The sequence below is a fragment of the Mustela nivalis genome (genome assembly GCF_964662115.1).
Source record: "Mustela nivalis genome assembly, chromosome: 10".
Lineage (NCBI taxonomy): Eukaryota > Metazoa > Chordata > Mammalia > Carnivora > Mustelidae > Mustela > Mustela nivalis.
Window position 1 is genome coordinate 53,361,451 of NC_139029.1, and position 27,622 is coordinate 53,389,072.

The 27,622-nt window shown below is 38.8% G+C and overlaps 1 protein-coding gene across 14 annotated transcripts in view; it reads left to right on the forward strand.

Moving 5' to 3' along the window:
* IL12RB2 (interleukin 12 receptor subunit beta 2) overlaps positions 1-27,622 on the forward strand; it is an 80,987-nt gene that overhangs the window by 12,454 nt on the left and 40,911 nt on the right. For 8 of the 14 annotated variants that reach the window (XM_082686416.1, XM_082686423.1, XM_082686420.1 and 5 more), the window contains 5 exons: positions 1,310-1,597; positions 15,504-15,618; positions 16,541-16,725; positions 17,921-18,063; positions 19,792-19,942. In XM_082686416.1, the coding sequence (XP_082542542.1) occupies positions 1,310-1,597; positions 15,504-15,618; positions 16,541-16,725; positions 17,921-18,063; positions 19,792-19,942 (882 nt within the window). The remainder of the gene's footprint in view (positions 1-1,309; positions 1,598-15,503; positions 15,619-16,540; positions 16,726-17,920; positions 18,064-19,791; positions 19,943-27,622) is intronic. The other 6 variants (XM_082686428.1, XM_082686427.1, XM_082686418.1 and 3 more) reach the window with 2 other exon arrangements.

Genomic DNA, 27,622 nt, shown 5'->3' on the forward strand with positions numbered 1-27,622 from the left:
TAGGTAACCACAAAACTGGCATTGCAAATTTTACTAAAATGAAAAATGATAGTGTATTTTAACAGAAATTAATATGGCATCTGGCATGGGTGAATTCAACTGTGCTAAAAAAATAATGGCTGACATTTTCCTTGCCTTTTCTTTATTGGAAGCTTACATTTTTACTTTCTATCTCATTACAATCAATAAAAGTCAGGCAGAGAACAGACATATAAGTAGGATGGGAGGGGAGAAAAAGAGACTTTGTTTTAGTTCTGAAAATAAAGAATTTTTTTATTTGAAATTAATGCTTAGCATTTCTTTTATTTGATTTAATTTTTTTTTAACCAAATCCTGTTTAAGGTAGTTGATCAAAGCAGTCCTAAAATTAAAAAAAAAAAAAAAAAGACTTTCCATGGAGGTTTTCCCATCACATCTGAAAATTCAAGGCCAATCTATAATTCTGAGGTTCTTTCATTGGTAGGACCACCAAAAGCTCTTCATTTCTGGCTAGTTGTCGTATTTATTAACACAAAAACTTCTAGAGAGTAAGAATGACATCTCTTTTAATGAGTTTTCTATGGTATCTGGCAATAAATAAATAATTAAATAAACACTTGTAAAGGAAGAATACATTCACATAATGTCTTATTAGCTGCATTGGGTTATGATTCATCTGGCCCAGGGTCTTGCATCTTGAAGGAATACCAAAGTGTGGCATGCAGTACCTAGTTTTCATCCTTGATGCCAACCACAAACATACCAGAGCCACCGAATATTTTCTTTTGTTATAAAATAATGTTATAGATTATACATTCTTTATACCACTATAGCAAGAGAAAGTATTATTCCTAAATCTACCCCTTAGAGTTTGCAATAACCTTTTAAATAAATGGCTGTTCATTTTTACTGGGGTTTTTTTTCCCCCTTTTTGGTCTAAGTATTGAAGTAAGCCTTATAAATCAGAAATGGGGATAGAAGCAAATGTGATTTATAGTGAGAAATAATTCTCGGTAGCCTGGTGAATAATTTGCGAATAAGAGAGCTTGGTTTTTCCTGGCCCTCTGTTCCTGAATGTTCTTCCAACCCTATTTTCTCAGTACTTTTAGTCTTGCTATTTTGAGAACAATACATCTTTTAATTAAGGTACAGTTAAGCTTTAATGTGGTTGCCTTCTGTTCTCATGGTGCATTACCAATACAGCCAGAACAATGTGGATTATTTATATTTCCATGGTTTGATGGGATTAATTTTACCCTGATATTGAGAATCATACAAACCCACCATGTTGAAATGGGTTTCTTATGTGCTGACTTGTATCTTCTGGCAGATGCATGCAAGAGAGGAGATGTGACTGTGGAGCCTTCCCGTGTAATTTCACTTGGATCAGCTGTCAATATTTCATGCTCTTTGAAGCCCGAACAAGGCTGCTCACAATATCCCAGTTTTAACGAGTTAATCCTCTACAGGTTCAAAAGAAGAATCAATTTTCTGCATGGTCACTTCCTCAGTTCTCAAGTCACAGATCTTCCGCTGGGTACAACAGTGTTTTTCTGCAAACTGGCCTGTAGCAAAAACAAGGAATTACAAATATGTGGGGCAGAGATCTTGGTTGGTGGTGAGCATTCCATTCTGAATTCTTAAAAATTAGTCATCTTTTGATATTTGTTATGTGTTAGACAGAAATCTGAATATGGGGCAGTGTTCTTTCTTCTCCGGCCACATGAATGTATTTTATCTTGATAGCAATATGAGCACCTCAATGTGAGAAATCCAGAAAGCAATAGAATTGGGATCTCATTTAGTAATATTTTCTCTCTCTCCCCCGCTTCCCTCCCCGTTAGTTTTTTGGCCATTAATTGTCCTTGGACTCCAGTGGCATGAAAGAGAATCTGTGCAGCTGAATTTTCATGCCTTCTTGATTTATGAGAATTTTTTCAAAGCTACAGCCACCTAAGAAGAAGAAAGAGATCCTTTTTTGACTTATGAAGCCCAGGTTGACTACCCAAGACTGAGCAATTCACCTTTCCCTAATTTAATAGTCCTTACATCCACATTAACTCCTGAGCACTGGCCATCATACTTAGCAGAAGTTAAAGGAGAACTGTTCTCACACTTTTTTCCTAGGTTTTCTAGAAAGCTCCATGAATAGAACTAATATGCTCATGCTTTGTCAGGAAAATTGAGCTATATAGTCTCAAGGAACAAGAGCAAGGGAATGAACAAGGAAAGGACCAAAGCAAACACAAGGTCAAGTTACTGAGCTGGCCACAGCACCAACAGAAAACACAGCTGGTTGCTTAGTCACTGGGGACAGTCCCAGAAAAAAACATATGGGAATACAATGACAGGGAAAGAGAACTTAACTGTCATTGGTTAAAGTATACCCATAGGGTATCTGCCCCCCCTACTTGCTGGCTTGCACAGCTGGTCCTGGGAAGCTGCTGGGAGTAAGAACTAAGACATCAGAGTTGGCTTCTATAGCATGAGCCACAGTGTCCTGGGTGAGCCAGCAATATACCTGCCTAAAACTTGTAGACTACAGTCCACACCCTTAGCCTTGAAGGCCCAGCAAGGCAAACCAGTGACCATGCATGAGCTCTGAGTTATCCCAGGACACTCTGCCTCCATGGTTCCAGAGAAGCTCTGGAATTGCCAGTAAGAGGCATGGGAAGAGTAGGAGGACTGCAGACTGACTGACCAAGATGCAAGGACAGAGCCCCTGACATGAAGACAGTGATACAGAGCTCAGTGAGACTCTTTTCAGGAAAGATGGAAATCACTTTTCTGTAACCTCTAAGAATATGGTTGGTGCCAAGCAATCTTGCTGGAGAGCCACTGGAAGCACTGAGCAGAACACCAAGCAAACAGTCAAATGAATCACTGAAGGCTGTGGAGACATAAACCAGGTCCAGACCTCCTCTTCCAGTTCGTGGTCTTCTATTCAGACCGCTCATGGGTCATGTACTCTCAACTGCCTGTGGTATCTTAAAAGGAGCATGGGCTTTGAAGCCTAACCCTGTCACCAACAGTGTACCGATAGGCAGTTTTAATTCTCTGAGCCCCAGTTTTTCTTTCTTCATTTCTTCATAAGATGGTTGTAGTGATTAGATGACACCAGGTATGCAAAGTGCTTAATATAGTACCAGACACGTAGAAGGCACTGAGGTGATAAGCCCTAGGGTGGTGGTTTCAGCTGGCTTGACTCTTCTTCCTGTGTGCAGCATGTTGGATATGCGTCCATTTCCCTTAAAAAAAAAAGTACAAGAAAGTGATAGACAAATGAAAATTTCTTTGAAAAGTACCATCGGTCCTCATCTCTTTTGTCCTCAAAACACCTGAATATTTCACTCCATAACTCATTATCTTAGCAGACCAATATCATGTATTTGTATTAGATGTTCCCAAGCCTGTGATGTCAGTTGCTGCTGCTGTTTTTCTTCATATTTATAGGCTAACAATAGCCTTGGAGGTCAATAATTTTGTACATGTCCTTAGCCATCCTGTTGTATTTCCCACCTTTTCTCAGGTGTGTTAGAGTGTTTTGACATCTTTCTATTTTTAAAGTTTAAAGTTTTCCATCTAGTGGATTACCTAGGTAGCTCATTCGGTTAAGAATTGACTCTTGATATCGGCTCAGGTCTTGATCTCAGCAGCAGGACTTTTCCATCCAGAGATGGATTTGTAAAGGCTTGCAGCCTCAGAAGACCTAAGGAAATGGTTAAGAGGATCTGACATAGTGCAGCTAAGTTAGGTGGTACTGCCGGAATGTTGCTTGTCCAGTGTGCTCTCGTGGTAAACAGACCATCAATGACTGCTCTTTGAGCAAGTTTAGCACCTTTGAGGTAAAGGACTGACTGGAAGCAATAGCTTATTCTGAGTACAGCTAGTCATTCCAAGAAAAGACGTAATGAATTTTGGTTTCACCTAGTGTAGTGAGCTTAATCTTATCTAGTGAGGGAGTAAACAGCTCATTTTCTTTTTTGTGACAAGTGGCATTCTTTTTTGTAGTGCCATTGTATATCCTAAGAATGCTGTCATAAAGTTGGCTGGTTTTTCAGAACCAGGAATAGGTAATTTAGCACTTTCTTCCAAGCCTTTCCCTGGGCTTGGGTGGCTTTGCTCCCAAGAGCTTATTCAAGTTGTGTAGTAACTAAGCCATCAGTGCTCTAACTTAACCTCGCAAGGTTGATCCACAAACTACTTAGAAATTCAAGGTAATAAATGAAAGACAATGGATCCTTGCTTGGTTGTTCTCAATATATGCTTGACTATTGATATTTCTGAAAGCTATTTTTTTTCTTTTTTTTTTAAGTATTTTTTTTTTAATTTTTTATTTTTTATAAACATATATTTTTATCCCCAGGGGTACAGGTCTGTGAATCGCCAGGTTTACACACTTCACAGCACTCACCAAAGCACATACCCTCCCCAATGTCCATAACCCCACCCCCCTTCTCCCAACTCCCCTCCCCCCAGCAACCCTCAGTTTGTTTTGTGAGATTAAGAGTCACTTATGGTTTGTCTCCCTCCCAATCCCATCTTGTTTCATTGATTCTTCTCTTACCCACTTAAGCCCCCATGTTGCATCACCACTTCCTCATATCAGGGAGATCATATGATAGTTGTCTTTCTCTGCTTGACTTATTTCGCTAAGCATGATACGCTCTAGTTCCATCCATGTTGTCGCAAATGGCAAGATTTCATTTCTTTTGATGGCTGCATAGTATTCCATTGTGTATATATACCACATCTTCTTGATCCATTCATCTGTAGATGGACATCTAGGTTCTTTCCATAGTTTGGCTATTGTGGACATTGCTGCTATAAACACTCGGGTGCATGTGCCCCTTCGGATCACTACGTTTGTATCTTTAGGGTAAATACCCAGTAGTGCAATTGCTGGGTCATAGGGCAGTTCTATTTTCAACATTTTGAGGAACATTTTTTTTTCTCATTAAACTTTTGTTTTAATGGGTCTCAAAATTCTGTGACAGATTTTTGGTCAAGTTGTTTCCATTAAAAAGTACTGATTTTAAAAACTAATAACTTAAAACTGCCACACACACAAAAAAAAACAAATGGTCCACAAAACATTCTCCTTTCCTTCTGAAGGTTTTACGATGCATTGTTATCATTAACCAGTCTTTTACTATTAAACTTAAATGGCCAATTGACACAAACAGTTCTGAGACCGTTCTTCCACCACTGATTAAGACTGGGGTGGCAGGTATTGGGAATAATATTCATTTAGCCTTCTGAGCATCCAGAGTGGTTGCACCAGCTTGCATTCCCACCAACAGTGTAGGAGGGTTCCCCTTTCTCCACATCCTCGCCAGCATCTGTCATTTCTTGACTTGTTGATTTTAGCCATTCTGACTGGTGTGAGGTGATATCTCATTGTGGTTTTGATTTGTATTTCCCTGATGCCGAGTGATATGGAGCACTTTTTCATGTGTCTGTTGGCCATCTGGATGTCTTCTTTGCAGAAATGTCTGTTCATGTCCTCTGCCCATTTCTTGATTGGATTATTTGTTATTTAGGTGTTGAGTTTGCTAAGTTCTTTATAGATTTTGGACACTAGTCCTTTATCTGATATGTCGTTTGCAAATATCTTCTCCCATTCTGTCAGTTGTCTTTTGATTTTGTTAACTGTTTCCTTTGCTGTGCAAAAGCTTTTGATCTTGATGAAATCCCAATAGTTCATTTTTGCCCTTGCTTCCCTTGCCTTTGGCGATATTCCTAGGGGAGATGTTGCTGCGGCTGAGGTCGAAGAGGTTGCTGCCTGTGTTCTCCTCAAGGATTTTGATGGATTCCTTTTTCACATTGAGGTCCTTCATCCATTTTGAGTCCTGTTTTCATGTGTGATGTAAGGAAATGGTCCAATTTCATTTTTCTGCATGTGGCTGTCCAATTTTCCCAACACCATTTATTGAAGAGGCTGTCTTTTTTCCATTGGACATTCTTTCCTGCTTTGTCAAAGATTACTTGACCATAGAGTTGAGGGTCTATTTCTGGGCTCTCTATTCTGTTCCATTGATCTATGTGTCTGTTTTTGTGCCAGTACCATGCTGTCTTGATGATGACAGCTTTGTAATAGAGCTTGAAGTCCGGAATTGTGATGCCACCAACTTTGGCTTTCTTTTTCAATATTCCTTTGGCTATTCGAGGTCTTTTCTGGTTCCATATAAATTTTAGAATTATTTGTTCCATTTCTTTGAAAAAGATGGATGGTACTTTGATAAGAATTGCATTAAATGTGTAGATTGCTTTAGGTAGCATAGACATTTTCACAATATTTATTCTTCCAATCCAGGAGCATGGAACATTTTTCCATTTCTTTGTGTCTTCCTCAATTTCTTTCATGAGTACTTTATAGTTTTCTGAGTATAGATTCTGTGCCTCTTTGGTTAGGTTTATTCCTAGGTATCTTATGGTTTGGGGTGCAATTGCAAATGGGATGGACTCCTTAATTTCTCTTTCTTCTGTCTTGTTGTTGGTGTAGAGAAATGCAACTGATTTCTGTGCATTGATTTTATATCCTGACACTTTACTGAATTCCTGTACAAGTTCTAGCAGTTTTGGAGTGGAATCTTTTGGATTTTCCACATATAGTTTCATATCATCTGCGAAGAGTGATAATTTGACTTCTTCTTTGCCGATTTGGATGCCTTTAATTTCCTTTTGTTGTCTGATTGCTGAGGCTAGGACTTCTAGTACTATGTTGACTAGCAGTGGCAATAATGGACATCCCTGCCGTGTTCCTGACCTTAGCGGAAAAGCTTTTAGTTTTTCTCCATTGAGAATGATATTCGCGGTGGGTTTTTCATAGATGGCTTTGATGATATTGAGGTATGTGCCCTCTATCCCTACACTTTGAAGAGTTTTGATCAGGAAGGGATGCTGTACTTTGTCAAGTGCTTTTTCAGCATCTATTGAGAGTATCATATGGCTCTTGTTCTTTCTTTTATGATGTGTTGTATCACATTGACTGATTTGCGATGTTGAACCAACCTTGAAGCCCTGGAATAAATCCCACTTGGTCATGGTGAATAATCCTTTTAATGAACTGTTGAATCCTATTGGCTAGTATTTTGGTGAGAATTTTTGCATCTGTGTTCATCAAGGATATTGGTCTATAGCTCTCTTTTTTGATGGGATCCTTGTCTGGTTTTGGGATCAAGGTGATGCTGGCCTCATAAAATGAGTTTGGAAGTTTTCCTTCCATTTCTATTTTTTGGAACAGTTTCAGGAGAATAGGAATTATTTCTTCTTTAAATGTTTGGTAGAATTCCCCCGGGAAGCCATCTGGCCCTGGGCTTTTGTTTGTTTGGAGATTTTTTTTTTTAAGATTTTATTTATTTATTTGACAGAGAGAGATCACAAGTAGACTGAGAGGTAGGCAGAGAGAGAGAGGAGGAAGCAGGCTCCCTGCTGAGCAGAGAGCCCGATGCGGGACTCGATCCCAGGACCCTGAGATCATGACCTGAGCCGAAGGCAGCAGCTTAACTCACTGAGCCACCCAGGCGCCCCTGTTTGGAGATTTTTAATGACTGTTTCAATCTCCTTACTGGTTATGGGTCTGTTCAGGCTTTCTATTTTTTCCTGGTTCAGTTGTGGTAGTTTATATGTTTCTAGGAATGCATCCATTTCTTTCAGATTGTCAAATTTGTTGGCGTAGAGTTGCTCATAGTATGTTCTTATAATTGTTTGTATTTCTTTGGTGTTAGTTGTGATCTCTCCTCTTTCATTCATGATTTTATTTATTTGGGTCCTTTCTCTTTTCTTTTTGATAAGTCTGGCCAGGGGTTTATCAATTTTATTAATTCTTTCAAAGAACCAGCTCCTAGTTTCATTGATTTGCTCTATTTTTTTTTTTTTTTTTTGGTTTCTATTTTATTGATTTCTGCTCTGATCTTAATGATTTCTCTTCTCCTGCTGGGCTTAGGGTTTCTTTCTTGTTCTTTCTCCAGCTCCTTTAGGTGTAGGGTTAGGTTGTGTATCTGAGACCTTTCTTGTTTCTTGAGAAAGGCTTGTGCTGCTATATATTTTCCTCTCAGGACTGCCTTTGTTGTATCCCACAGATTTTGAACCATTGTATTTTCATTATCATTTGTTTCCATGAATTTTTTCAATTCTTCTTTAATTTCCCGGTTGACCCATTCATTCTTCAGAAGGATGCTGTTTAGTCTCCATGTATTTGGGTTCTTTCCAAACTTCCTCTTGTGGTTGACTTTTAGCTTCAGAGCATTGTGGTCTGAAAATATGCAGGGAATGATCCCAATCTTTTGATACCAGTTGAATCCTGATTTAGGACCGAGGATGTGATCTATTCTGGAGAATGTTCCATGTGCACTAGTGAAGAATGTGTATTCTGTTGCTTTGGGATGAAATGTTCTGAATATATCTGTGATGTCCTTCTGGTCCAGTGTGTCGTTTAAAGCCTTTATTTCCTTGCTAATCTTTTGCTTTGATGATCTGTCCATTTCAGTGAGGGGAGTGTTAAAGTCCCCTACTATTATCCCCTACTATTATTGTATTATTGTTGATGTGTTTCTTTGATTTTGTTATTAATTGGTTTATATAGCTGGCTGCTCCCACGTTGGGGGCATAGATATTTAAAATTGTTAGATCTTCTTGTTGGACAGACCCTTTGAGTATGATATAGTGTCCTTCCTCATCTCTTATTATAGTCTTTGGCTTAAAATCTAATTGATCTGATATAAGGATTGCCACTCCTGCTTTCTTCTGATGTCCATTAGCATGGTAAATTCTTTTCCACCCCCTCACTTTAAATCTGGAGGTGTCTTCGGGCTTAAAATGAGTTTCTTGGAGGCAACATATAGATGGGTTTTGTTTTTTATCCATTCTGATACCCTGTGTCTTTTGATTGGGGCATTTAGCCCATTCACATTCAGGTTAACTATTGAGAGATATGAATTTAGTGCCATTGTATTGCCTGTAAGGTGATTATTACTGTATATTGTCTCTGTTCCTTACTGATCTACCACTTGTAGGCTCTCTTTGCTTAGAGGACCCCTTTCAATATTTCCTGTAGAGCTGGTTTGGTGTTTGCAAATTCTTTCAGTTTTTGTTTGTCCTGGTAGCTTTTAATCTCTCCTTCTATTTTCAATGATAGCCTAGCTGGATATAGTATTCTTGGCTGCATGTTTTTCTCATTTAGTGCTCTGAAAATATCATGCCAGCTCTTTCTGGCCTGCCAGGTCTCTGTGGATAAGTCAGCTGCCAATCTAATATTTTTACCATTGTATGTTACAGACTTCTTTTCCCGGGCTGCTTTCAGGATTTTCTCTTTGTCACTGAGACTTGTAAATTTTACTATTAGGTGACGGGGTGTGGGCCTATTCTTATTGATTTTGAGGGGCGTTCTCTGAACCTCCTGAATTTTGATGCTCGTTCCCTTTGCCATATTGGGAAAATTCTCCCCAATAATTCTCTCCAGTGTACCTTCTGCTCCCCTCTCTCTTTCTTCTTCTTCTGGAATCCCAATTATTCTAATGTTGTTTCGTCTTATGGTGTCACTTATCTCTCGAATTCTCCCCTCGTGGTCCAGTAGCTGTTTGTCCCTCTTTTGTTCAGCTTCTTTATTCTCTGTTATTTGGTCTTCTAAATCACTAATTCTTTCTTCTGCCTCATTTACCCTAGAAGTGAGAGCCTCCCTTTTTGATTGCACCTCATTAATAGCTTTTTTGATTTCAACTTGGTTAGATTTAGTTCTTTTATTTCTCCAGAAAGGGCTTTTATATCTCCCGAGAGGGTTTCTCTAATATCTTCCATGCCTTTTTCGAGCCCGGCTAGAACCTTGAGAATTGTCATTCTGAACTCTAGAGCTGACATATTACCAATGTCTGTATTGATTAGGTCCCTAGTCTTCAGTACTGCCTCTTGTTCTTTTTTTTTGTGGTGAATTTTTCCGCCTTGTCATTTCGTCCAGATAAGAGTATATGAAGGAGCAAGTAAAATACTAAAAGGGTGACAACAACCCCAGGAAAATATGCTTTAACCAAATCAGAAGAGATCCCAAATCGTGAGGGGGAAGAAAGGGGATAAAAAGAGGCTCACAAAGAAAGAAAAAAAAAGAAAAGAAAAGAATTTAAAAAAAAGAAAATGGATAAAGAAAAATATAAAAAAGAAAAAATATATATATTAGATAAACTAGTTAAAAAACGTTAAAAAAGAAAAGGGTAAAAGTAAAAAAAAAATTTAGCAGAAGAAGAGAAAAAATGAAAAAGAAAAAAATTAAATTAACTGCAAGACTAAAAAAAATCACAGGGAGAAAGCCATGAGTTCCGTGCTTTGCTTTCTCCTCTTCTGGAATTCTGCTGCTCTCCTTGGTATTGAAACTGCACTCCTTGGTAGGTGAACTTGGTCTTGGCTGGATTTCTTGTTGATCTTCTGGGGGAGGGGCCTGGTGTAGTGATTCTCAAGTGTCATTGCCCCAGGCGGAATTGCACCACCCTTACCAGGGGTTGGGCTGAGTAATCTGCTCGGATTTGCTTTCAGGAGCTTTTGTTCCCTGAGGGCTTTCCATAGAGTTCCAGAGGACGGGAATACAAATGGCAGCCTCCTGATCTCTGGCCCAGAAGAGCCGAGAGCCCGGGGCCCTACTCCTCAGTGTGTCATTTCAGAAAGTGGTTGTTTTTCTGTTTCCAGAATTGCTGTTCTTCTTCTCTTCGATCTGCTGATGGATTTGCAGGTGTTTGCAATATTTAGATAAGCTATCTAGGTGATCTCCTGCTAGCTGAAGTAGTCTCAGCCTGCTACTTCTCCGCCATCTTGACTTCTCCCTGAAAGCTATTTTTCTAAGACATTTAATTTCCCATGATAAGTAGGGCTTTTACATACAAAAACAACCATGAGGTACCTGAGTGGCTCAGTCAGTTGGGCTCTGAATCTTGATTTCAGCTTGAGTCATGATCTCGGTGTTGTGGGATTAAGCCTCATGTCAGTCTCCATATGGAGCCTGCTTGGGAGTCTCTCTCCCTCTCCTTCTGCCCCTCCCCCTGTTGCACTCTCTCTCTAAAAAAAACCAAAAACAATAACAACTATAATGCTCATAACTATTATATTGCAAACTATTTTAATTTTCATAGGCTTTGATTTCTGTTCTTTTTTTTTTTTTTTTTTTTTTTTTTTTTTTGGTGTCAGTTATTATGCACTTGTATTGAGGAGAATGAAATCTGTTTTCCCCTGGGACAGATAGTCTCTGCCAAAACCAAGTCCTGGGCTGAAGTAGATACCTTGATTTCATGGTGTAGAGGCCTCATGTTCAGAAAGTTGACTTGTTTTTTCAGTAAAAGTTTTGCTCTTTAGGGACACCTGGGTAATTCAGTGGGTTAAAGCCTTTGCCTTCGGCTCAGGTCATGATCCCCATATCAGGGAGCCTGCTTCCTCCTCTTTCTCTCTCTCTGCCTCCCTCTCTGCCTACTTGTGATCTCTGTCTGTCAAATAAATAAAATCTTTAAGAAAAAAACAAACAAAAAGTTTTGCTCTTTAAAATGAGAGTCTCTGCAAACTTTTAGGAATAAAGGTACAAGTGAGAACTGTTTCATTACTTAAAGGGGCCACATGCTTTATATCTCATTTGGTCATCATTACCTTAACCCTATGGAGGTAATGATGGTGGTTTGAACACATGTATTTACATTGATCCCCCTGAAATTAATCCCGGATGCAGTAGAGAAAGTTTTCTAGAGGCATAAATCCTAAAGGACAAAAAAAAAAAAAAAGGGAGGGGAGACATATCAACAAACTTTTGGAAGCTGGAAAGTAGGTAGACCAGTGATAATTGGCTTAGCCAGCAGCTGGCAGTAAGAAATGTCATGATTCAACATGACTGAATGCAGAAGCTCCCACCCACACTCAGAAAGTGGTGATACCGTGTCCTTCTGGGAGTGAGTAAGAATGGAACTAAAAATAGGAGATTTTATTGAAAAATCTCAGATTCTCAGATCTCTTTCCCAATTCCATGTAGCTGGACATTCACTGCCCTACTATTCTGGCTTAAGATTGGAGGCTTGGCATTAAAGGATCACTAAACTAGTTCCAGCCAGTTCAGCTGAGATGGTAGTTCCATGCTGGAAAACAGAGGGGATTTACATACAGCTCCTTTCAGCCCTGTACCCTCCTCCACTCAAGTTAGAATATCTTTCGCAGGGGAATCTATTAAGTCCAAGAGGAAATATCTAAAATTACTTAAAACATAGATTCCCAAGAAAACCTGTCAGATCACCTTGGAGTGAAACCCAGAGTCAGCAGACACCCCTCAGCTGACACACATGCAGAGCTCCAATTGGTAATTTAGTGTCCCTCACTCCTATGCATGATGAAAAATATAACAATCTGGGGTCTACTACAAAAGATAGAACCAGAATAAACATGGAACAAAGTATATAAACAAAGTGGAAGAAATATGTATTTAAGGAGTAGAAATGTTAAAAAACAAAAACTATCCTTGATACCCTCAGAGAATTATAAGAAACTATTGCATATAGAATGAAAATGGTGTGCCTGGGTGGCTCAGTGGGTTAAAGCCTCTGCCTTCGGCTCAGGTCATGATCCTAGGGTCCTGGGATCAAGCCCCGCATCGGGCTATCTGCTCCGCGGAGAGCCTGCTTCCTCCTCTCTCTCTCTCTCTGCCTGCCTCTCTGCCTACTTGTGATCTCTGTCTGTCAAATAAATAAAAATAAAATCTTTAAAAAAAAAAGAATGAAAATAGGATGCTGTGTGGAAAGGAAATACTCAGAGAATAGAAAACATTCCTCCCAAAGATAAATAAATTAAAAATTTAATAGGAGGGTGGATCTATATACTGAGGAGATTTTCCCCTGATAGATGAGCAGAAAGACCAAGAACTTAAAAATATAGAAGATAAGATATAAAATTAGAGTAAGATCCAACCTATAAAAACTAGGGATTTTTAGAAAGGAAAAAATAGGAGAGAATCAACAGAGAAATAATTCAAGACTTTTTCCCAAACTGAAGGATAAAACTTCCCAGAATGTATGAACTCTGAGAATCCAGAGGAGAATAGACCCTCATTAAGCATATTTTTGTGAAAATTCAGAAAAGTGGGGACAAAGAAAAGATTCTGCAGTTTACTGAAAATTAAAAACAGTGGTTCAAGAATCAAAATTGCTTCAGGCTTCTTTTTTTTTTTTTAAAGATTGTATTTATTTGTCAGAGAGAGCATAAGCAGGGAGAGCAGCCAGCAGAGCAGACAAAGCAGATAGAGGGAGAAGGAGCCCTTTCCCATGTGGAACTCAATCCCAGGACCCAGGATCATGACCTGAGCCAATGACAGACACTCATCCAACTGAGCCACCCAGGTGTCCCTGGCTTCAGACCTGAATTTAGAAGAATGTAGAAGACAACAGAGCATCATCTCCAAAATCCTGGATGAAAATTCTTTTCAACTCAGAATTCAATACATAGCCAAGGTGTCAGTCAAGTGTGAAGGTAGAATGAAAACATTTTTAATCATGCTCAAAATATTTCCTCCCTGAACCCTTTTCCAAGGAATTACTGGAGGATGTATCTTACCAACACAAATAATTGAATCAGGGAAGAAGAAAGAATTGGATTTAAGAAACAGGAGATCAAACACTGAAAAAATAAAGGAACTTCCATTATACTAAGGATGGGCAATATCAGAATAACAGCTATGTTCCAGGCTCAGAAGCAAACCTGTCTTGTTGGATAGTTCCTAAGGCCCCAAGAAAGAGGTCTTCAGGCAAATGAAATAGCATTTGAATATGTGGAATAGTGGTTCAGATAATCGGCTTGAGAGTTTGGAATTATATTAATAATAAGAAAATTAATGGAAGAACAAGACAATTTTTATTGGTTCCAAGATAAACAAAAAGTTCTACAGAAAATGAGAAGTTAAGGTAGTAGTCTAAGTGCATCAGTCATAAATAGTTATGTATACAAACATATACAGTGTATATATACATTTAACCATGCTCAAAATATTTCCTTCCCTGCACCCTTTCCCAGGGAACTGTATACAGTATGTGTGTGTGTGTGTGTGTGTGTGTGTGTGTTTGTATGTGTATAGTTCATATATATTCAATATAAGATATACATATTTCATATATATATATATAGAGAGAGAGAGGGTCTTCTTTCAGGAAAACAAAGTCTATTATTCCATTAAATAAAACTATATGAGCTACATATTGTATACCCATTTTATAGATGAAGAAACCGAACTTGTGAGAAGTTAATCTGTCTACTATCACATAGGGGGCAATTATCGTGCCCAGGTCTGTGATGTTTGCTAAAGACACATACACCAAAAAAGCCATTTATCCCATCCATTATAGTTTTGTTTTGTTTTGGTACAGACAATATCTAGGGCTTTTTTTTTTTTTTTTAAGATTTTATTTATTTATTTACTTAACAGAGAGAGATCCCAAGTAGGCAGAGAGGCAGGCAGAGAGAGAAGAGGAAGCAGGCCCCCTGCTGAGCAGAGCGCCAGATGCAGGGCTCGATGCAGGGTTTGATACAAGGCTGGATCCCAGGACCCTGAGACCATGACCTGAGCCAAAGGCAGTGGCTTAATCCACTGAGCCACCCTGGTTCCCCAGTGGTATAATTGTTTTATCTCACCCAAATGAAACATCTCTTACATGTGGGTAGCAGTATTAGAGTAGAATGAGATGAATGAGTAACAGTATTTTCTCTTACCTCCACTAAATCTGAGAAACTCCTAGCTTTGGGTTTACCTTTGACTATAAAATGGCTTAATTTACAAATACACACCCTTAATAGAAGGGACCTTGCCTGCCGTGTACATATTTGTATGTCCATAGCTAGTAATGCCCAGCCCATGGAAGGTACTCAGTGTCCATGTAAATAAGAATCAGTTTATAAACATTTATAAAGTGTTCCAGGTGATGCTATACCTGGATTTAGCTGGTACAGCCCAAAAAGACATGTCTAGGGCCAGTGGCTGGAAATGTCTTGGCAGCGAATATCCAGTCCATGGATCTAATCTTTAGAGGTTTCTAATATTTGAATTACTTCACTCTAGATAAGTAAACTCAACCTCACCAGTAGTAATAGAGCTAGTCCTGGATGCTCACCTGTCAGGGAGAATGGGGGAATGTGGTGGTAAAATGCTCTGACTCAAGTTAGCTACTCCTGGACTGGAGCCCTGACTCTGCCACTTCACAGTTTTATAATTTGGGACAAGATAGTTCGCCTCTAAGTCTTAGTTTCCTCTTGGATAAATTGAGGATAGTAACAATAAATACTTCATGGTGCTACTGTGAGGTCTAATTGAAAAAAAACCTGATAAAATGTATAGGACTTGGCAGGTTTGATCCATATTCACTATTGTTTCTTAGAAGATATTCATGCCTTGGAAACAAATTTAAACTTGATGGAATCTAAACATAGGGGAAATATTGTTATCTTATTGCCAAATATTAACAATATGATTGAGATATTGACTGTGTGCTGCTTAAAATATGAGGCTTTGCACTTTGTCTTTAAAGTTGTTCCAGAACAGCCTCAAAACTTATCTTGTATACAGAAGGGTGAACGTGGGACTGTGACATGCACCTGGGACAGAGGACAAGACACCCATCTATATACTGCGTATACTTTACAGTGAGTGAAAGACTGTATTTTTGCAGCTATTTTGTAGGTGTTATCTTAGACTACCTTAGAAATATCTAAGAGTTTTATTTTTACCAGAGAGAAGCATTAGACACCTCTAGGTAATTAGGTACTTAAGAAAAAAGTCTAGGGTTCATCAATTAAAACTGGTTAATTTCATCTGCAGTGTGGGAACTAAGGTCTTGGATCTGAGCTCTAACTTGGAAATTTCTTCAGGGCATTCAAGGTCCATGTTATGGATGTTCCTCCCTGCCGTAATAGGGTTAAACTGGCTGTATTATATCGCTTCCCTGTTTTACAGCTGCAAACTCTTGGGGGTCATAATACATAAATAGACTCAACCTTGTGGTAGCTTTCCATTAGCTTTGGAGGAGTTTCCTATTAAAGCACCTTCACCTGACCTGAAAGTCCTCACAAAGGAGAGTCTGGGAGTCTGTTCCCTGGAGTTGATCCCATAATCCCATCCAAAGACCCAGCTGGTTTGCTCTATGCCAAAGTGAGCAGGAAATGGGGGAAAGGAAGTGGAGCCCAGGGTTCCAGTGTGTACTAAAAACTGGCACTTTTGTGCAGAAAATGCCTAGGTGGCTTTGGGTGCTTTGTATAAAACTTAGATCTGTCCTGAGGAGCCAGAATGTCAGCCAGGGTTTGGGAATTTAGGCAGTGTAGCTATGGTTACTTATCTATATGAACATCAAAAAGTCTCAGTCCTACTGAGAAAGGGGAGAGGGGAGAAAATATGCTCCTATTTATGAGCATAGAATATAAATATCCCCATAATGTATCTCCTAGTAATTAGACTGACCTTAACAAAATGTCTAGAATTTTAAATATTTTAATATTTTATTCCTTTGTACTAGAAGGAGCAAGTAACTCATAAAGTATCTTGCTAAACACAATTGTCTTTTATTTATAGGTTAAGTGGACCAAAAAATTTAACTTGGCAGAAGCAATGTAATGGTCATTATTGTGACCATTTGGACCTTGGAGTCAGTCTAACCCCTGAAATGCCCGAATCCAGCTACACAGCCAAGGTTACTGCTAATAATAGCCTTGGAAGTGCTTCATCATTTCCATCCACATTTACATTCCTGGACATAGGTACAATTTATTTTACTTTTTACAGGTATCATTCACTGGTGTATGAACATTATTTTAAACATCACTTGAATGTTCTATATGTTTTTTTCAAAAGGGACAGTGTCACAAAGAATAGATATTTGATGCAAGTAAAAGGGTGTATGATGCTAGAACTTTATAGAGATGATTATATGAAATTAAATATTCAATATTATTCTTTGTGTTGGAGAAAAAAGAGCCCAGTCCTATGGAGGCATTAGCTACCAGTGATACCATTCGACTGAGGAGAGGGTCCTGCAAGGTTATTCATGAAGCTCAGTATAGGCACATCTTGGCAGAGGTGTCTTTTTAACCCCATGGTTACTCCACTGTTCTGAGATAGGCTACCTGCTGGGCCCCAGCATAGGTGACAACTCTGATAAAGTGTATCAAGGTACAAACACATCTTTCTCTGAGAATACCTACTTCCATTCCTCTCATCACCTTGGGAGCCAGACAAAGCCAATCCCAGCGCATTTCTGAGCAAATATAATTAGCAATTGAATCAGAGGCCAATCTCAAGCATGGCCAAGTTCTGACTATCCGAAGTAGGCCTGGGCTTCTGGCCTGCCTTAAGTTCTGGCCTCCACTGTGTGTGTCTCCTCTCTTCCCACAGCACCTCTTTGCTCACATAATGCTATGAGTCTTGACATAGGCATTTACTATATATTTTCCTATCATTCTTCTCCCCATCTTACCTTCCATTTCTTCACATTGACTATTCCTCTGTAAGGTCCCTTATTTCCTTCTTCCTCTTTTCCTGTGTTCTCTGTTCCTCTGCCCCTTCCACATGACCTTCTCCTACTAGCGTTTCTTCCCTTTCTGAGAGGTGATCACCACTAGCCATCTCTGTCTTCTCAGCCATTGAGACTCTCAGGTTTGGCACACTGGTTTTCTTGATATATTGGATTAAATGCAGTTGACACTATCACTAATGTTGGAGGTAGTTTATTTGGTAAAAATAAGGATAGATAAGGATTATTTTAATTATTTCATAGTGAATCAACCTGTTTCTTCTCTGAAAGCCAGGGGTTTCTGTCTTCTATATTTCACCAACTTTGGTGTTCATGTATCTTAGAAATGAGTTTTGTTCAAGTCTTTTTATCTCACATCAAAACAAAGTTTATTTCTGATTGTGGAGCCTGAATCACACTCTTTTGTTTGTCCTGATTACCAGTGAGACCTCTTCCCCCGTGGGACATCAGAATCAAATGTGTGAATGCTTCTGTGAGCAGATGTATCCTTCGGTGGAGCGATGAGGGACTGGTGCTGCTTAACCGACTCAGATATCGGCCCAACAGCAGTGGGCCCTGGGAAATGGTAATGCTTTTTAGAGTAAATGGGAAAATCAGGGAGGGGCTCTTAATATCACTGCACAGGTCTCTGTATTTTCTTGCCGGCGAAATACGGAGCTTAAGAATGTGTAGCCTGAAGTACACACTTGGGACATATCAGATAAGTCACATATACCTCTACTTGTTAAGAACCATCTTTAGTTCTGATCACTGATTCTGAAATGCTTTTTAAAGATTTTATTTCTTGGGGCGCCTGGGTGGCTCAGTGGGTTAAGCCGCTGCCTTCAGCTCGGGTCGTGATCTCAGGGTCCTGGGATCGAGTCCCACATCGGGCTCTCTGCTCAGCAGGGAGCCTGCTTCCTCCTCTCTCTCTGCCTGCCTCTCTGCCTACTTGTGATCTCTCTCTGTCAAATAAATTTAAAAAAAAAAGATTTTATTTCTTTAATTGAGAGAGAGAGAGGGAACAAGCAGGGAAGGGTGGGGAAAGGCAGAGGCAGAGGAAGAAGCAGGCTCCCTATGGAGTTAGGAGCCCTATGTGGGACTCACTCCCAGAACCCTGGGATTAAACCTGAACCACCCAGGTGTCCCTGATTGTGAAATTTTTTTAGCCACTTCATGGCTAAGAAGCCATTGGCTTCTGTAAACCAATATTAATTTTCTGTGGTTTATTTCTAGTAAAGGACTCATTTCACCTTTTTCTGTTACCCTTCCCTCTGTATTACTTTTTAGTAATTTTTTTAACATATTAGAAGGAGGAGTATTAGGAATTGTCCATAGAAACTCATATGGAATTGAATATTCCAAAAATAAAGACCCACAATTTGATCTAATATTAGACATTAATTTTTTTACAATTAAATTTAAGATTATAATTCCTCCTAGTATTTTTGTAAAATATAATGACTCATAATAATAACAAAAGGTAAGTTCCACATATAGCTGAAACTCAGGAGAAATATAGTAATTAATTTTTTAATATACAGTTTTCTTTTTGAAGTCAATTCTATGTCTGTGTTAGAATCTGGATGCTTCAGTCAGTTAAGCATCTGCCTTCAGTTCAGGTCATGATCTCAGGGTCCTGGGATTGAGCCCTGATCTCTGTTCAGCAGAGAGTCTGCTTGTCCCTCTCCCTCTGCTCCTACCTCTGCTCATGCTTGCTCTTGTTCTCTCTCTCTCTCTCTCTTTCAAATAAATAAAATATTTATCTTATTTTTAAAAAGATTTTATTTATTTATTTGACAGAGAGAGATGCAGCAAGAAAAAGAACACAAGCAGGGGGAGTGAGGGAGGGAGAAGCAGGCTCCCTGCAGAGCAAGGAGCCCTAGGGAGGGCTCCATCCCAGGACCCTGGGATCATGACCTGAGCCAAAGGCAGATGCCTAATGAGTAAGCCTCCCAGGCACCCACAAAAGAATTATTTTAAAAGAAACATTTATCGCATTGTAATTATGACCAAATAAATAATAATCTCTAGAAAATTCTCCAAGGCTCTTTTGAAAATTGGTATTTTTCAGTTTGTTTCAGGATCCCCCTTGGGCCTTTATAGATGGGTTCTTAGACCCCAGAGTTTGTTTTTATTGAGAAGTTAATTCATATAAACATCCTTTGTATTCAATAACCCTGTCATTGTCTTCTCAATGAATGACAGATCTAAAATAAAACAGAAGGAGTTATTAACTCAAGTTTCTTACCTATGTATGTCAGAATTCTTTAATTTAAATAGACCCCTTTAAAAAAATCTTGTCTGATTCAAGGTCAGTACTACAAATGCCAAAGGAAGACATGATTTGCTGGATCTGAAGCCATTTACAGAGTATGAATTTCAGATTTCCTCTAAGCTACATCTATATAAAGGGAGTTGGAGTGATTGGAGTGAATCGTTGAGAACACAAACACCGGAAGAAGGTATGTGTTTTTAAAGAGGCGAGTGGGAGGAGAGGGAGGAGAGAGACGAGAGGGAGAGGAAGATATAAGGATTTCCTTGGACTAGGATCTCTAAGTACTGGTACTAAACCAACAAGTTAATTTAATGCATTAATGAACAAGTAAATGAGTATATTAATTAACAAGTTAACTTTGACATTAGCTTAAACACTGTAATTGTCCAGGGCGATATGTTTATATTGCTAGGAAATTTTAACATTCAGTTAGTCCCACCCTTGCTTGCCACATGTTGTCCTGTGGTTACCAGCTGATGCTTTAGTGATGTTTGGTTATAACTCTTATTTCTATTTCACTTCTTATCTCAGGAACTCTCTCATTCCACAAAACCATAACCAGTAATTTCATTCCTTTATAGAAGTTAAAACCTGATACATTTTACTTTCTGTATTCTATGAAAATTAAAAGCTTGAAAGAAGACAGACTCAGGAGACATAACATTTTAAATAAAGTTTAACATCCAGCAATCCTCTCTCCTCTAAATATTATGGCACTGCCTTCATCATGCCTTTGATACTCACTGCTCAAGTGAGGGCCACCAGACTGCCCATAGCTACGGAAAGGATATCAAATATAATTCTCAGTCTGATAGAATTTTCTTTTTGGCAATTATAGGAAAGACAGCTTTTGAAGGTGTAATTTTATTGGAGCAAAATTACCTGTCTGAGCTTTATGTCAATATTAGCAAATCTTTGGATATACAAGAAGTAGCCATCTGAGTATTAGTTTTTAAAAGCACTCATTTAGTGACATACTACACAGCTTCTCTTAATCTGTATATTTGGCTCAGAAGAAAAATTATTGTCATATAATCCATTATTTTATTACGTGGAGATTTTGAAATATTCAAGTGAGAAACTCTTAAGTGCTTATTTGTAAAATTTATGGATATGTGTGCCTGTAAGTTAGTCTCATGATACAAGTTACATTCATTTTCTGTTAATGACCTTTGAGAGTTGATGGCACTTACCAGTTATACCCCAGTGACTTTCAAGGACCCAAAGGGTCTACCTGATGAGATAAAATACCTAATATATAAATTGTAGAATAATTGTGTATTCTTCCTTTATTCTTATATTAATTGCATTCCGTATTTTAAAAAAATTTTTAAATAAATCCACCCAACAAATTCTAATTTATTCCCTCTCATTTTATGATATAAATCTACTTTTTTTAAGATTTTATTTATTTATTTGACAGACAGAGATCACAAGTAGGCAGAGAAGCAGGCAGAGAGAGGAGGAAGCAGGCTCCCTGTGAGCAGAGAGCCCAATGCGGGGCTCTATTCCAGGACCCTGAGATCATGACCTGAGCTGGAAGGCAGAGGCTTAACCCACTGAGCCACCCAGGCACCCCTTATGATATAAATCTCTTAATGTTGAGCCACTTGTTCTCCGTTTAAATGTTTGTCCTTTTTCTAATCCAGAGCTTACTCTTTTTATTCTTTTATTACACATAGTCAAAGTAATGTATATTTTAAATACCTCATGGATTATACTTTGTTTATGTGTCCTACAGATAAAATTTTTGAAAATGGGCCATATTTTATGTCCAAGGCCAAGGTAGTAAATAGGCTGAGAAGATTTTAAGTTCTATCACATTAGGCTTAACTATAAACCAGGGAAACTCTGGGCTTGTGAATTCTTGTCATTCTTACTGACATTTAATAATGACCTGTTTGGAGATGCGTGAAAAGGATTTTTTTTTTTAAGTGTCTACGTGTTGAATTAAAAACACTTCAAGGTAGAACAGTAACTTTCTCATAGCCCCTAAAATAAACCACTATCATAACAATGAGTGCAGCAGCTTGTTATGGTTGTGAACTCGTGGACAGTTATGAATTAAACCAAGGAACTGGCTCGTTCAGAGTAATCGCAGACATTTGTGAAGAAACCCATCCTCTGAGATACCACGTTTACCAAGCTCTGCTGGCTTCCTTTCAATGTCTGCATTTCCTTTGACTGTGTTTGATCCTTCTGTGGGTTGATGCAAGACCTCTTCCCTCTTACTCTGAGCGGTATGGTTTTCACCCCTTACCACTGCTTCTGTCATCAGTTTCTTTATGAAACACCAACTGATATCACCTAAAAGGTGTGAACTTTTTTTTTTTTTTTTTTTTTAAGAACGTTTTCCTTTCAGCCTTTGGCTCTGTACTCATATGTAACTTGGCATTTAAAAAATTACTGGTAAGCTTTCTCTCTCTCTCTCTCTCTTCTTCTTTTTTTTTTTTTTTTTTTTAGTTTTTAAAGCTGTGAATGACCTTATGATAGAGCCCTTTGCAGCCTTTGCTGCTCAAAACTGAGAGCAATGTTATCTCCTGGTGGATTGGGCAGTTACTTAGATCACGTCATCAGAGATGGAGGGTTTTATTTACTCCATATGGCTCTTTCCTATGTCATCAAATTCAACTTCTGTCATGGTCCTCCATGAAAAACACTTTTTAAATGGCCACTAAATAAGGAGTAGGAGAAAAGAACTTGCTTTCCTCTCTTAAGGAAGACAGTCCCTCAGCCCTTATCTGTCAAAAGCAGGCCTGATACTGGGAACTGAGCAACCATATTTAGACTGTAGTGGAAAACAGTTGAGTTTGGGCTGCATGGCCTCCAGACTTGCCTGAGAATATGCCCAGGTGTTGGGGGGAGGTGATTTCCCTCAGCATTCAGAACACCCAGGAGGAGACTCCAAAAGAAAGATGAACAAGCCATTCCTCAGAGCTGTAGTATCAATTAAGTGTTTTTGTCCGCTCATTCACCATTTTTTAAAGTACAGTTTACATGTTCTGTAATCTATACTATGGACAACGAATAAAGAAAATGCTTCATGCTCAAACTCATGGCAGAGCAGTAAAAGGAATAACCCTTCCCCAGCATAGGTGATGGCATGGGTGATTGGTGAGAGACCCCCCCCCCAGAGGGGAGAAAATGTAGGGTTACCCATTGCAACCACCCCATCTCAAGTTTGTAATTTGTAATTACAAATTAGTAATTTGTAATTCTGAAATATTGCCAAGATGGGTAAATTTAAATGAAGACAAGAGTCCTGACCCATGGTAAGGATTCAATAAATTTAGCTATTGTTTTTTTCATTTGGGAAGGAGCTTGTTCAAGGTTCCAGAATAAGTAGAGAAGCCAGGTTTTGAACACTGGTCTGTTCATTGCATAGCCTGAACTCTTTACTCTGCATCCCTCAGTTACCTTGGGCTGAAAAGGCCAATTAAATACTAGAGATTATTTTACCATTTTGGTTGTCAAGTACTTCATAACAGTCTAGCTTAGGGGTCAGCAAAATTTTCTGTAAAGGTCCAGACAGTAAATATTTGCTGCTTTGCAGACCATATCTCTGTCAAGTACTAAAATTTGTTATTACAGTGTACAAGCAGCCAATGACAGTGTATAAATATATAGACAAAGCTATGTCTTAATAAAACCTTATTTATGGACACAAATTTGAATTTTATGTAATTTTCACATGTCACAAAAAACTATTCTTCTCTTTGTTTTCAGCCATTTAAAAATGTAAAAACAAAAATTAAAAAACCATTGTTAGTCCACAGGCTGTACCAAAACAGGGAGCAGATTTGGCCAAGAGGCCATCATTTGCTGACTCTTAAACTAGCTAAACTTGAATATATATTTGTGTCTTCTTCCATAAGACCTGAGAAGATGAGAATGAAAAGTTCTTAGCCTTTGAAAGAGGCTTACATGCTAACATTTTCATTAGAAGGAAAATGTTGCTTGAGATCTAATGACAGTCTCTGCCCTTTCTTTCTTTTTTTGGTCCCCTCTAAGCCCAGCACCTATCCTGGAAGAAATCAATGTCTGGGTTCAATTATTTGATAAGATGGTGATTATCCCAAAGGAAGAAATGCTTTCCCTGTAGCCTTCCAAACAGAAACCAATGAAAAATATATGCTGATCTGTGAGGAAGGTGTTTGTGTATCAGGAACTATGCCAGGTGCTGGGATACAATGATAACAAGTCAGACCCTCAAACTCAAGGACTTATAGTCTATTTTGGAACATTAGGGAAAGATTCCTGGAGGATACAACACCAAGAAGAAATGCAAAATTCCAAGGGAATTTTGTGGCCTTCCCTCACCTAGAACATATAAGTCTTCCAAGGTCATTGCAGTAGGAGAAGGGAGCTAGTTTCTCCTTGAAGTACTAGATTCTTTTGAATTTTGTGAAATCTCATATTCCTGGATTTTATTTTGCTTTATTGGTCAGTTCTTCTTGGTCTCTTACTGGTCATTTTTCTCTTCACAGTGTCAACCCCTATGGCGCTCTTGTTTTCCCAGGTGACTTTATCCAGTCCCATGGCTCTAAAACTAAACAGACAGATGATAGGTAGGTAGGTAGGTAGAGTATATAGTTTCAGTCTTGGACTCCCTCCAAAACTTCAGATTTGTGCTCTGGTAGCCTGTTCCATATCTTCACCTAGATATCAACAGACATTCTGAACCACACATAGCCTAGACAAAATCTCTAAAATACTTCAGTTTCAGTATTTTCTATTTCAGTAAACAATCCCACCATCTCCCTGGTTAGTGAAGTCAAAAACCAAGAAATTATCCTTAAATTCTCCTTTAAAAAAAAATTCTCCTTTTCCCCTGTTCCCCTATATTAGCACTTGACTCTCCTAAACATATTCAGAACCTCTTCATTCCTTCTGTTGCCACTATGATTATCCTAGTTTAAGCTAGGATATTCTTACAAAGGATAACAACAGAATGAGCAGTTATGAACTCACCATTCAACTTAAATACTATAAAATTACCGATATATTCTTACCCCGTCATTCCTCCCCAGAGGTAACTATTATCCTGTACATTTATCAGTACTTTTCTCATAGGTTTGAGAAATGTATGTATCTCTAAACAATAATTAGTTTTGCTTGTTTCTGAACTAATCATAATTTTATACTGTAATACAACTTGTTTTGTTTCCCATCAGCACTTTGGCACAACGCCTCCATTAATTTTAGTATGGGTGAAACCTCCCTTCTTCTATCAAGAAACGAGCTCTTCACTTGTGACCTGGATGTTAAAAATGTTAAAAACGCGGTGCTTGGGTGGCTCAGTTAGTTAAGCATCTGATGCTTGATTTCAGCTCAGGTCATGATCTTATGGTCATGGTCTTGGGGTCATGAGATTGAACCCCGCATCGGGCTCTGCACTCAGCGGAGGGTCCACTTGGGACTCTCACCCTCTCTCTCTGCCCCACTCCTAGCAGGCACTCTCTCCCTCTCTCTTCCCTTCTCTCGCAAATAAATAAATAAATCTTTTAAAAAATGTTAAAAGATTATATTTCTAAAAAATACATATTTAAAAAAAAAAAAGGAGAGCTTCCCCAACTATGTCAAAGGCTGCTCAGTAGTCCAATGACATAAGAACAAAGAAGTGACTCTTAGATTTGGCAACACAGATTCACTGCCAACCAGAGGCAGTGTCAGTAGAATGATGGGGAGACAATCTAAGGTGCTGTAGGTTGAGAGTGAGTGTGAGGTGAGGGACTAAAGACAGGACAATTCACAGCTCTCCAAGAAGTTCTATGAAGGAGAGCAGAGATGCAAGGGAGTAACTGGAGCAGGACGAGGTATCAGGAAATGCTTTGGCTTGTTTTGTTTTAGGATCAGAGAAAATGTAATGATTTTTCAAGGTAATGATAAGGTCCCAGCGGAGAGGGAGAAATTAATGATACATGAGAAGTGGAGGAAAGATCCTTGATAAAGCAAGAGAGGATAGGATTAAGCACTCAGGTTAAGGGGTTGAAATGTAATGGAAGTAGGAGTGCTATGTTTGGGAATTAATGGTGAATTTTGGAAGTTTCCATGGTGAAAAGATGAGGGAACCCCTGCCTAATTACTTCTTTTTGCTCAGGGAAGTATGAAACAGAAACATCTGTTGAGAGAAACATATCATTAGAAGTGGGCAGGCAGAGGGAATGACGATACCAGCTCCTGGGAAGAAATAACCTGGTGGCCCTTCATGACAGTAAAAGAGGTGACAGAAAGAGGTGAAAAGAAAGAGTGAATCAAGTGTTAAACATCATTAATCAAGAAGGAAGAGGAATGGGGGAGTCTGTGCAAGGCGTCCTGTGCAGGCATAGCTAGTGATAACATCTGAAATTAAAACTTGTTTAATCAAGTAGATACTTACAAGATCTGTTTGAATCTAATTGTTTAAAACTAGATTTTAAATAAATGTGTCATCCCCAAAAAGTGGATATTGAGGAACCAGGGCAACAAATAACTTATCTCTGCCTTGTCCTGGTTGGAGCATGACTTGGACCAAAAAATCTCATGAGCTGCATTTAGTCCACTACCTGAAACCTCCCTAGGTAATGCCTTTTCCATATATTCTTTGTGTTAAATTCTCTTGAGATAATGTCTTTTCCATATTCTCTTTGTGGTAAATTCTCCATTTCACTGTTCTTGGAAATCTTTATACTCCTCCTCACTGCCTGTGAAAACCTCTATTGAGAGATTGCTTTCCACCTGCAATTCAGTTGCCCTTGACCACATCCCTGCACTTGCCTGACTTGAGATATGGATGCTTATCTCAGAAGCACTTGGATTGACTCTGATTTGTTTGCCACACGTACTGTTTCACAGAAACCCAGAATCTTGGGATTTTAGAGTTGGAAGCACCCTCAAGGTCATTTAGACCCATCTCCTGCTTAATTTAGGATCTTTGCTGCTTTTCATGCGGGTGACTATATTCAACCCTGTAGTTTTCCCATTTATTATATAAGAGGTAGTTTCATCTCAGGAGACCTGACTTCCATTTCTCAATATTTGTATTTTTAATCATTTGTGTCCATTTGTTTTGTAATCACTTGGACTTGGCCTTTGACTTTCCTTTTCTGGCCTGCCTATAATAGTTTTATCTGCCTTTGTTAGATAACACTGAGGTTAGAACTTCAAGTGATTTTGTGTCAATTGAATGTCAGAGATTCTCTTTAATATCAGCTCTTATGTTGCTTTAAGCAGCAGTGGTTTAACACCCCTGGTCATGAAATTTTGTACTTTGAAACTCACACAGATTCAACTAATGATTTCTCTCCAATAGAGGCTAACTCAGCAGGTGGGCACCATTAAAATTTCAGTTTCACTTGCAATTTTTCCTTTGAAGAGACTGTGATTCTAGAATTCAATTCTTAGCTCCACAGTAATCTGGTAGGTTATAGATCTTTAATAAGGCAATGAGTGTTCCTTCAAATTTCTTACCAATATGTAATTAACTAGAGACATTAGCACTAACAAGTCAGCTGGCTTTGACATTGAGCACACCCAGGATTCCAAATCCTGATTATGTAGTCAATGTCTGGATTATCTAGTTTGTTCAGATCTTTGTTTATTGTAGTATACTGTAATGGAAGATCAGGGTCTTTGGGAACAGTGGAACTTGGGCTCAACTCCTGGCTTTGCCATTCACCAGCCCCAAGTGTTGTGTAGATCATTTAACCTTTGTCAGCCTCCTAGTCCTCATTAAATGAGATAATGTACAGATTATTAAGTGTCCAGATGTTTCTGGAACATAGTAGGTGGTTGATAACTCTCAGGTCCCCTTTCCTTCTGTTGCTTGTGTTGTTCCCCCCCCCCCACCTTTTTGCATCTGGACTAGTAGGAAAAAAGTCCTAGGCTT